General features: G+C 47.2%; 1 protein-coding gene across 12 annotated transcripts in view; it reads left to right on the top strand.

Annotated features, from left to right (window-relative positions):
• Positions 1–12,104, top strand: part of camkk1a (calcium/calmodulin-dependent protein kinase kinase 1, alpha a) — a 236,466-nt gene that overhangs the window by 204,984 nt on the left and 19,378 nt on the right. For all 12 annotated transcript variants that reach the window (XR_011883155.1, XM_072243529.1, XM_072243524.1 and 9 more), the window contains 2 exons: positions 220–348; positions 1,392–1,495. Coding sequence is in view for 11 of the 12 variants with exons in the window: in XM_072243529.1 (XP_072099630.1) it covers positions 220–348; positions 1,392–1,495 (233 nt within the window). In the remaining variant the exon portion in view is untranslated. The remainder of the gene's footprint in view (positions 1–219; positions 349–1,391; positions 1,496–12,104) is intronic.

Below are 12,104 nucleotides of genomic sequence, written 5' to 3'. Positions count from 1 at the left end.
TTACGCACAATTTCCAGCTTCGGTAGCATCTGTTGTGCTGTATTTGCGTGAGTGGGTGTTGGCTCGGCTCAGTGGGTCAGTGGCCTGTTTCGGTGACTGTGGCCGTGTCTCGCTGCGACTTGGCATCCCTTGAGGCAGATCATTTAGTACCTGGAACAAGAAGAGCTTTCAACAAGCAGGCGCAAGGAGGTCACACACTCTTCTCTGGTGCGTGTGCAGGTACACCCGTGGGTGACAAAGAGTGGGACCGATCCTCTTCCACTGGAGGAGGACCACTGCAGCGAGGTGGAAGTCACTGAGGAGGAGGTGATGAACTCAGTCAAGTTAATCTCCAGCCTCTCAACTGTGGTAAGGAATTCCTCTTTTTAATACAAAGATAAAAACTATTGTGCAGCCTACAAGTGTGTCATTGTCCTTTCAGTTGCATTTATTAATAGATTATGGTCAGATTACTACCAGTGTAAGTTTAGCAATTCTTGCTTAAGGGAAGGGAATGTGAAATATGTGGGACAACGTGTTGCAGTGGATCATTTCTGTGTCTAGTGGCCAGCAGTGTTTATTCTCTTAATCCTCTCCCTAACAGTGGATCATTTCTGTGACTAGAGGCCAGTAGTGGTTATTCTCTCGATCCTCTTCCCGGTAGCACTGGGGAGCTGCAGAGAATGAGGGAGGTCCTGTCATCTTTTGGGCTCAATGGCACCTCCCTGAGAGGCTGCCGCCTCTGTCTGACTATCCAAAGTTGTGGCTGCACTTCAGCTCCATGCTCCTGATCTTTGGTCACCCGGTGCGGAGAGGAGGGCGTCACTTGGGGGATTTCCTGCTTGGTTTGCTCCTGGGCCAGGCCAAGGTGGCCATACGTGGATCCAAGAAGTGGTTCTGCCTGAGCCGACTGCCTCAATGTACCCCAAAGTCTGCCAAAGTACCTGTGGACAGTGCGTTCTCCTTCTCCAGGGGCTGCATCTGTGCCCACGTGTCCCTGGAGAGCAGCACACATTGTCCACAGGTCATCGAACGATTTCTGGGACCAGTAGGCTCGTGTGCATTCTGCATAGTGGTGACCGGGTTGAAATTTGAAACTGTTGGCTGCAAATAGCGTGAATCACAGAGTACCGTCATATTGTAATGATGTGAAGTGGTAATCACTGAATAACCCTCCGTTGGAAAAGGAGAACGGAAGAATCCCCGTGGCTGTGTGTCAGTGTGTGTTGAGGATGGAGATCGGCGGGATAAGGCATACAAGGTTCCTGACACGATTAATCGCGAGTCTTTATCAATCAGAGTGCAGTGTGATAGAGGTGCTCAGAAAGTTAATTACTTCAGAGAACATGATGGGGTTCTTCTCGCTAAATTGGATTTAGATCAACAGCTGAACTGACCTCACTTCTTTGCAGATCCTGGTGAAGGCAATGCTGAGGAAACGATCCTTTGGAAACCCCTTTGAGTTCCAGACCAGGAAGGAGGGAAGGTCCATGTCGGCACCAGGAAATCTCCTCATGTGAGTGTTTTGGATTTGAGCTGTTCTGCATGAACACTGGTCTGATGTTAATTACCGTCCTCTATGCTGCCCGTACTATGTCAGACACTGTTTACATAGACTCGAGGAAGGGCAGCAAGGCAATGGTAGCAAAATGTGACAAGATATTTCCGACTATCACTGATCTTACTTTGTATTGCTGATTTATTTGTTTTGACATTTCTCTCACAGTATAGCTCAGCATTTAACACCATCATTCCCACAATCCTGATTGATAAGTTGCAGAACCTGGGCCTCTGTACCTCCCTCTGCAGTTGGATCCTCAACTTCCTAACTGGAAGACCACAATCTGCGTTTAGCCCACTGCTCTACTGTCTATGACTGTGTGGCTAGGCATAGCTCAAATACCATCTACATATTTGCTGATGATACGACCATTGTTGGTAGAATCTCAGGTGGAGCTGAGGGGGTGTACAGGAGTGAGATATGCCAGCTAGTGGAATAGTGTCGCAGCAACAACCTGGCACTCAACTATACTTCATTAGTAGTTTGCAGAGATTTGGTGTGTCAACAAAAACTTCTGTAATTTTACCATGGAGAGCATTCTGACAGGCTGCATCACTGTCTGGTATGGAGGGGCTACTGCACAGGACCGAAAGAAGCTGCGGAAGGTAGTAAATCTAGTCAGCTCCATCTTGGGTACTAGCCTACAAAGTACCCAGGACATCTTGAAGGAGCGGTGTCTCAGAAAGGCAGCGTCCATTATTAAAAACCTCCAGCACCCAGGGCATGCCCTTTTCTCACTGTTACCATCAGGTAGGAGGTACAGGGCCTGAAGGCACACACTCAGCGATTCAGGAACAGCTTCTTCCCCTCTGGCTTATTCCCGTTGACTGATTTGATGATTTTAATTCTTTCTGGCTAACAGTAAGTTTTTCTTTGTGAAAAAATCTGGAACAAGGGGTCACAGTTTAAAAGAAAGTTGTTGCCTGTTGAAGACAGAAATGTGGTAATACCTGTTTCTCCCGGAGGACAATGAGCCTTTGGATGTAGAGTTGGCCAGCTACATGGATAGGAAAGGTTTGGAAGGTTATGGACCAAATGCACACTAGTTTGGATGAGCTCTGTGGTCAGCATGGACTAGATGGGCTGAAGAACCTCTTTCCATGCTGTATAACCTAAGAATCTATGAATATTTCCAAGTCAGAGATAGTTAAGTTCTAGACCAGCAAGGGGGTGAGCAGTTACTTGGATGGACATGGATGTGGTGTTGAGGTTACAATCAAACCAGCCATTATAATGGCATAGGTGGAGGGGCCGGTAGTGCTGAGGAAATGGAGAGTCTGCAGAGAGACTTGGATAGATCGGAAGAATGGGCAGAGAAGTGGCAAATGAAGTACAATGTTGGAAAGTGTGTGGTTGTGGTTAAATAAACGGGCAGACTATTATTTAAATGGGAAAGAATTCAAAATTCGGAGATGCAACTGGACTTGGGAGTCCTCGTACAGGATACCCTTAAAGTTAACCTCCAGGTTGAGTCGGTGGTGAAGAAGGCGAATGCAATGTTGGCATTCATTTCTAGAGGAATAGAGTATAGGAGCAGGGATGTGATGTTGAGGCTCTATAAAGCGCTGGTGAGACCTCACTTGGAGTACTGTGGGCAGTTTTGGTCTCCTTATTTAAGAAAGGATGTGCTGACGTTGGAGAGGGTACAGAGAAGATTCACTAGAATGATTCCGAGAATGAGAGGGTTAACATATGAGGAACGTTTGTCCGCTCTTGGACTGTATTCCTTGGAATTTAGAAGAATGAGGGGAGACCTCATAGAAACATTTTGAATGTTGAAAGGCGTGGACAGAGTGGATGTGGCAAAGTTGTTTCCTATGATGGGGGAGTCTAGTACGAGAGGGCATGACTTAAGGATTGAAGGGCGCCCATTCAGAACAGAGATGTGAAGAAATTTTTTTAGTCAGAGGGTGGTGAATCTATGGAATTTGTTGCCACGGACGGCAGTGGAGGCCAAGTCATTGGGTGTATTTAAGGCAGAGATTGATAGGTATCTGAGTAGCCAGGGCATCAAAGGTTATGGTGAGAAGGCAGGGGAGTGGGACTAAATGGGAGAATGGATCAGCTCATGATAAAGTGGCGGAGCAGACTCGATGGGCCGAATGGCCGACTTCTGCTCCTTTGTCTTATGCTGTTATAATTTTCAGTAACGGAGGAGGCTTGAGGCTTTCAGTGCCCTCTCCTGCTCTGTGAATCAGAATCAGGTTTATTGTCACCAGCATGTGACATGAAATTTGTTAACTTAGCAGCAGCAGTTCAATGAAATACATAATCTAGTGTGGAGAGAGAGAGAAAAAAATAATAATAAATAAACAAGTAAATCAATTACATATATTGAATAGATTTTAAAAATGTGCAAAAACAGAAATACTGTATATTTGTAAAAAAAAAACGTGAGGTAGTGTGCAAAGCTTCAAAATGGATTTAGGAATTGGATGGCAGAGAGGAAGAAGCTGTTCCTGAATCGCTGAGTGTGTGCCTCCAGGCTTCTGTATCTCCTACCCGATGGTAACAGTGAGAAAAGGGCATGCCATCATTGTCCAGAAATACGTCCATAAATACTGTTTGTTCTTCAGCAATTTGTGATGGAATCATGGAGTCATTTGTCGCTCAACTCATATCCCTCTGGAACTCCTTCAGAGTGTGACTCACCCTTGGGTCACTGCAAAACCTCCGTGCTGGGGCGCACAGGATCTTGATGTGTTCTTTTTAGTTTTAGAGCACTGGGGAGACACCTGGCCCATGTTGTCCTGGAAGTGAACCTTGCTGGACTGGGACACTCCAGACTTCCAAGAGTAATATTGTGAGGCCCCCGTGACGCAAGGGCGTTATCGACCTTTCAGTCACCTGGCATCACCACCAAATGTAGAACTTTGCAGGAGTCTTTGGTGACAAAGCAGATCTCCTCAAGATTCACTCTGAATGAAATATAGCCGCTGTCATAACTCCTTCGTAGCTGAATTGACATGTTGGCTCCAGGATAGATCCTCAGAGACATTGACACCCAGGAATTTGAAACTGCTCACTCTTTCCACTTCTGATCCCTCTGCGGACCGGCGTGTGTTCCCTCCTCTTAAACTTTCTGAAGTCCACTGTCAGTTCTTTGGTCTTACTGCTGTTGTTGTGACACCACTCAACCAGCTGATCTGTCTCTCTCCTGTACGCCCTCTTGTCACCATCTAAAATTCTGACAAAAGCAGTCGGAGTAGTAGCGCAGTTTGGCTGAAGGGCTTTTGGTGATCTATGAGTCTGAGGGACTGGACAGAGGGCATGAGGGAGAGTGCTGTACACAGATATCAGGCACCGGGGAGAGTGAGGGAGGACACGATATAGAAATATCAGGGTTTACTCACCCCCGAATACCAGGGGCTTGCAGCTTCTGGGTGGGCACCTGCATTATTGCTGACTTGACAAAGTTGGCTGCATGCCTTTTTAATGCTTCTTACAACTGACATAGCACACACAGCTGCTGGTCCATGGGCAAATCTGGCAGATGGAGACAAAATGACGCATTTGGTAACAGAGCTACCATAAGGTTCTGGCGCTTCTGCTGTGCCTGTGTCCAGTCTCCGGTTGCTGCTGAGATAATTTGTGCCTGCCAGGGAAACACGTATTTTACAATTAATTTACCATCCTTGATGCTGAGAAGTGGTGATCTGTCAAAGACTAGTACTCTGCATTCTTAGGATTCGATTGGAGTATTTCCCCGAGTGCCATTGTGAATGACCCCACTATACTCTGGTCTTCCTGCCACGTCTCTCTCCGATCTCCCATGCCCCTGTGATGAAGCAGTTTGCCCTGCAGCAGTTAGAGAGTGCCCCCTACTTGAGACACATCAAGGGAACTCTTCCCTGCAAAAGGATCATTCGATGCCGTGTATCATTCCTGCACCCTTTCTCTGGGGCAGCGGAGGATGAGGGAGAGCTGGTACCATTTTGTACCGTTATGACAGGCGGAGATGGAACAGGCAGCATATCCCCTTCTCTGCGCCATGATGGCCAACAGCGGGAAAGGGAAAAGTTCAAAGGTGGGTGTCAGGACTGTGCTGCCAGGGATGGTGGTGGAGACAAATGTAATAGAGGTGTTGAAGAAGCAGAGATTGGAGGGACAGGGACCGTGCGCAGGCAGAGGGACACGGGGACCGTGGGCAGACAGAGGGAGATGGGGACCGTGCGCAGGCGGGGGGGTTGTGCACAAGCAGAAGGGATTGATGTAATAACGTGTCACTAGCTTAATTAGATCAGCACAACATAATGGGCCGAAGGGCCTGTTAGTGTGCTGTACTCTGTTCTGTTTTCCGTACCTGAACACACTTCCCGATCCGTGAACATTTGAACATAACTGGACTCCAGCAGTGTGGTCTCCGGTGGTCGGTCACTGGGCAGTCTCTGGGGTTCAAGATTCAAGGTAGTTTAATTTCCAGTTCACAAGGTGGAAAGGAGATTCGATGCAGCACAAAAGAAACAGGAAAAACACCACAATAATATAAAAAACACAATAATTTAAAAACATATAAAATATAAATATGTAACATAGTTTATGTACAAGAGAAAATCTGCAGATGTGGGAAATCCAGGCAACACACACAAAATGCTGGAGGAACTCAGCAGACCAGGCAGCATCTATGGAAGGGAGTACAGTTGACGTTTCAGACTGAAACCCTTCAGCTGGATATAATTTATACACATAAATTATATGTCCATAAATTGACGCTAGCCACAGGAGTGTCTGTATGTAAAGTGACTCTGACAGGAAATGATAAAGTATTGTACTTATTTTATTTCTTACATCCAAAGGAGTAAATAGCTCTGTGTTGCATCTCCATTGCAATGTACAAGCAATGAAGAGAGGAACTATGGGAGGATAGTGCCCAAACACAATGGTTGTATACATATGTAGCTCCCCTGGCCAGCCTCAGGGTCGCTCAACTCGCTGTCGTCTAGGGAGACAGCCCTCGGCCCCGCCAAACTGGGTAATCAGTTGGTGTGGATGCTGTGTGGTGTACCCCACCCCGCCCAAATAACAGACAATACACCATATATGATTCAATGAATTACAGTTTATAGATATTACTGGAACTATATAATTAATAGAGATAAAATATAAAAGGAAAATAAAAGACGCCACACATATCAAAGTTCAATCTCTTCGTTCACGAACAGTTGGAGCTCGAGTAACGGTCCTCCCTTCACCATTTGATCCCCTCTGACCACCTCGACCTGCCGCCGGGGATCAACCATGGTGGTCGACCAGACACTCCACACGAGTCCGTCTCTGTCCCCTCTCTGAACACCCTGAACCTCGGACTCCTGCTCGGGGTCCAACCCTGTTAACCGGCTCACAGCACCTTGTCCATTTTCTTTCTTTCTTTCTTTCTCTCTCTCTCTCTCTCTCTCTCTCTCTCTCTCTCTCTCTCTCTCTCTCTCTCTATCTCTCTCTATCTCTCTCTATCTCTCTCTATCTCTCTCTATCTCTCTCTCTCTCTCTCTATCTCTCTCTCTCTATCTCTCTCTCTCTCTCTCCCCCCCCCCCCCACCGCCTTCTGGCCAAAAACCCGCGCATCACAATAGCTTACAGACACACTAGAAAGAATAACATCTATCCCAATTGGTTCATTCGTTCTGTTATCAATAATATAACCCAAACAAACTGCTAGCAAGAGAACTTTCTCAGCCTTTAACATGACAAAGAAGCCATTTTAGTTAGCCTACGCAGTAACATAAAAGAAGAAGCCCCTTACACATAAGCAGGGGTGGGTTTGCGTATGGAGGTGTTGATCAGCCTTACTGCTTGGGGAAAGTAACTGATTTTGAGTCTGGTGGTCCTGGCGTGGATGCTTCCTGGTGAGAGTGGGAGAGACAGTCCATGAGCAGGGTGGGTGGGATCCTTCATGACGTTACTGGCCCTTTCCCCCACTCTGAAGACTGATCACTGAATGCTGGTGACCCTTTAACGCAGGACTGAGAGTTGTGCTTTGGGTGGTGCTGGTATTTGTTTCCCAGGTAGGGAAGGAGTTTCTTCCTTCCTGGTAGATTCTGTGATGTTGCTTCAGGTTGGTTCAAATGTTTGCACCTGCTCTGTCGTCAATGTGTTTCTTGCCAACCCACCACTCTGAACCTGTGGGATTTCGATGCTCCGTTGCCTACGCAGTGACTGTGTTCCAGATACTGTTTCTCAGCCTTCACATCTAGAAAACCAATCCTGGGTTGGGGAGCGAATCGTCGGATAAGGAGGCGATTTGGTCCATCCAGCTTGTGGACCCTCCTTCGATGAACAATCCTACTCACTTTCGATGTGGAGGAAGTGAGTGTAGAATCTGTCCAACGCAAGAACAAGTTCCCTCAGGTGAATGGGTGTGGTGCTGGGCGTCTGTTCAAGGAAGCGATAAAGAGCCTTCAGACCGACCCAGTGTGGGGCGAAGTTGCAGGAGAACTCGCCACTCTTGGTGGTGATTATCTGTGAAATCCTGTGACCAGCAATGCACCACAGCGATTGTCGCTGGGGCTCTTTCTCTTTGTACCAGCTATTGATCAGCTGGTACGTTGGGCAAAGCTTGGCAGATGGCACTGTATTTAACACTGATAAGTGTGAAATGCTGTATTTTGGGGTTCCAGTAAGAGTGGAAGATGTACAATGTATGCTGGGTCCCCAGGGAGAACTGAGGAACAAATGGACCCTGGAATAAAAATCCGTAAGCCCACAATGCTGGCATTGGATGTGATGCTGAGCTGCACTTGCTATGTCTGACTAAAGAGCTCTTCGTTCAATGGTTAGGTCACAGTCGAGTTTATTGTCATGTCGTGTGCTGTACAAAAGGTACATGCAAAACTTGCATCACAGGCATAACCGAACTGTAAATTATACACAATTTTAAAATGAAACTATGCAATTACATGAACACAATAGAAGAATAAAATCAAAATCAAAGAGGACCAGAATATAAAGGCAAGGATGTGATGCTGAGCCTTTATAAGGTATTGGTCAAACTGCACTTGGAGTATCGTGAGCAATTTTGGGGCCCATATCTAAGAAAGTATGTGCTATCATTGGATAGTCTAGAGGAGGATTACAAGAATAATCCTGGAAAAGAAAGGGTTAGTGTATGAGGAACATTTAATGGCTCTGGGCCTGTATTTGCTGGAGTTTAGAAGAATGAGGGGAGCATCTCATTGAAACCTACTAAGTATGTGAAAGGCCTTGTTTGAGGAGACATGGATGGAGAAGATATTTTGAATAGTTGGGAGAGTCTGGGACCGGACAACTCAGTCTCAGAATAGAAAGACATACCTTTAGCACAGAGATGAGGAGGAATTTCTTTAGCCGGAGGCTGGTGAATCTGTGGAATTCATTGCATGGTTGGCTGTGGAGGCCAAGTCATTGGATATGTTTAAAGTGGGTTCTCGATTAGTAAAGGTGCCAAATGTTATTGGGAGAAGGTTGAGGGAAAATAACTAGCCATCAAACGATGGAGCAGACTTGACTGTCCAATTTTGCTCCTATGTCTTCTGATGGTATGGTCTATTTAGTGCAATGTAATGAAAGTAGTCACCGCGTTGCAAAGTTGTAAGTGATTAGGGTTGGTTCAAGAACTGAATGATTGGAGGGCAGTGGCTGCTTTTGTACCTCGAAGAGGGTGATGGTGGTGAATTTTTAGATTAGATTATGAGAACACTCAGTCCTCTTTTATTGTCATTTAGAAATGCAAACATGCATTAAGAAGTGATACAATGTTTCTCCGGAGTGATATCACAGAAAACAGGACAAACCAAAGACTAACACTGACAGAACCACATAATTATAACATATAGTTACAGCAGTGCAAAGCAATACGATAATTTGATAAAGAACAGACCATGGGCATGGTAAAAAAAAGTCTCAAGTCCCGATCGACTCCCGAGTCCCCGATAGCAGGTAGCAGAAAGGAAGAAACTCCCTACCATAAACCTCCAGGCACCAACAACTTGCCGATGCCTTGGAAGCAGCTGACCACAGCCGACACCGAGTCCGTCCATCCGAAAACTTCGAGCCTCCGACCAGCCCCTCCGATACAGCCTCCCGAGTGCCATCCTCTGCCGCGCACCTTCGACCTCGCCCCGGCCGCTGAAACAAGCAAAGTGGAGGATTCAGGGCCTTCTGCTCTGGAGATTCTGGTTACCACACAGTAGCAGCGGCAGCGAAGCAGGCATTTCAGAGGTTTCTTCAGATGTTCCTCCGTGCTCTCGCGTCTGTCTCCATCAAATCAGGATTGTGCACGGCACCCTACTTGACTGATAACAGATATCATTCACCGGAGAGGTCGCGCGCGCTGCCATCTTCTCCTCTTCCTCCTTGAATTTGGAATGCTGTATGGGGGAAGGTGATGGGATCCAGTGTTTGTAGTTCTATTTGCCAGACTACAACAAGCAAATAATTGCAGTGGAGAGATTCCAGAGGAGAGCTACCAGGGTGTTGCCTGGAATGGAATATTTCTGTCCTGTAGATGGAATGAAAACTGTTACAGGAACTCAGTGGGCCACGCACCATCTGTGGAGGGAAATGGTTGATGTTTTGTGTCGGGACTCTTCGTCTGGATCTTGTACTGATGAAAAGTCTTGGCCATCTTTCTCTCCTTACACCTGCCTAGCTCCTCCAACAGCTGGATCTTTGCTCCAGATCCCAGCACCCTTCTGTCTCCTGTTTAGGCTCGATTTGTTTCCCTTGGAGCAGGGAGTGCTGATGGGGACAAGGGGAATCTCTATAGGAGGGGAATGGACGGGCTGAGTGGTGAGAAACATTTCCCGTGGCAGAGAAGGGGGAAGCTGCAGTGGAAGAAGTGGATTTAGTATGTTCCACACTGCTAGAAAGGGTGATTGCTTGGATCACCGGGGATTAGAAGTTGTAGAACGAGTCCCAGTAAATTGACTCGTTCTACTCTAAATGTTCATTCCCTCCACTGCTAGTGCATACTGGCTGTAGTGTGTACCATCTACACAAGGTACCACTTAGCATCTCCTGAGACAGACAAGAGCAGCAGGTACATGGGAACACCGCCCCTTACAGGTTCCTCTTCAAACTGCACACCATCGTGGTTTGGAAATGCATCAGCGAACCTTTGTCCTTACTGGCTGTCAATGCTGCAACTCTCTGCCCAGCAGCACTGTGCCAGATGCTCACCACCCTCTCAGGGGCAGTGAAAGGGCAACAAAGCTCCTGACAAACCGCGTTAGGGAACTGGAGCAGGAGCTGGATGACCTGCGGATCATTCGGGAGAATGAGGAGATTATAGATCGTAGCTACAGGGAGGTAGTTACGCCAAAGGAGCAGAGCACAGGAAATTGGGTCACTGTCAGGCGAGGGAAGAGGAAAGGGCAGGCAGAGCAGGGTTCCCCTGTGGCCATTCCCCTCAACAACAAGTATACCGCATTGGATACTGTTGGGGGGGGATGACTTACCTGGGACAAGCTGCAGTAGCCGGATCTCTGGCACTGAGACTGGCTCTGCAGTGCAGAAGGGAGGGTGGAAAAAGAGGAGAGCGGTAGTGATAGGGGACTCAATAGTTAGAGGTGCAGATAGAAGGTTCTGTGGTTGTGATAGAGAATCCAGGATGGTTTGTTGCCTCCCGGGTGCCAGGGTCAAGGATGTCTCTGATCGATTGCATGACATTCTGAAGTGGGAGGGTGACCAGCCAGATGTCGTGGTACACATCGGTACCAATGACATAGCAAGGAAGAGTGAGGAGGTCCTGGAGAGTGAGTATAGAGAGCTTGGTAGAAAGTTGAAAAACAGGACCTCAAGGGTGGTAATCTCGGGATTGCTACCTGTGCTAGGTGCCAGTGAGGGTAGGAATAGGATGCTCTGGAGGATGAACAAGTGGCTGAGGAACTGGTGTAGGGAGCAGGATTTCAGATTTCAGGATAATTGGGACCTCTTCTGGGGCAGGTGGGACCTGTACAAGAGAGACGGGTTACACTTGAACTACAGGGGGACCAATATCCTTTCAGGGAGGTTTGTTAGTGCTGTTGGGGGGGGCTTTAAACTAGATTTGCAGGGGGATGGGAACCAGAGTGCCAGAACTGACAGTGTGGCTGGGGTGAAAATAAATGTTGAAAGTTCAAGCAAATCCGCTGGTAGAAAGGTTGTGAGTGGTGGTAAAAATCTTCTGGGGTGTATATATTTCAATGCTAGGAGTATTGCGGGGAAGGTGGATGAGTTGAGGGCGTGGATTGACACGTGGAATTATGATGTAATAGCAATTAGTGAAACTTGGCTACAGGAGGGGCAGGACTGGCCAGCTTAATATTCCAGGGTTCCGATGTTTCAGATGTGATTGAGGCAGAGGAATGAAAGGTGGGGGAGTGGCATTGCTTGTTAGGGAAAATATTACAGCAGTGCTCAGGCAGGACAGATTAGAGGGTTTGTCTACTGAGACCTTGTGGGTGGAGCTGAGAAACAGGAAGGGTATGGCCACATTAGTGGGATTGTATTACAGACCACCCAATAGTCAATGAGACTTGGAAGAGCAAATCTGCAGAGAGATAGCAGGCAACTGCAGGAAACATAAAGTTGTGGTGGTAGGGGATTTTAA

The sequence above is a fragment of the Mobula birostris genome, chromosome 25 (assembly GCF_030028105.1).
Source record: "Mobula birostris isolate sMobBir1 chromosome 25, sMobBir1.hap1, whole genome shotgun sequence".
In the NCBI taxonomy this organism is placed as follows: Eukaryota; Metazoa; Chordata; class Chondrichthyes; order Myliobatiformes; family Myliobatidae; genus Mobula; species Mobula birostris.
Note: the sequence above shows the minus strand (reverse complement) of the source record. Positions and strands in the feature narration are given on the sequence as shown.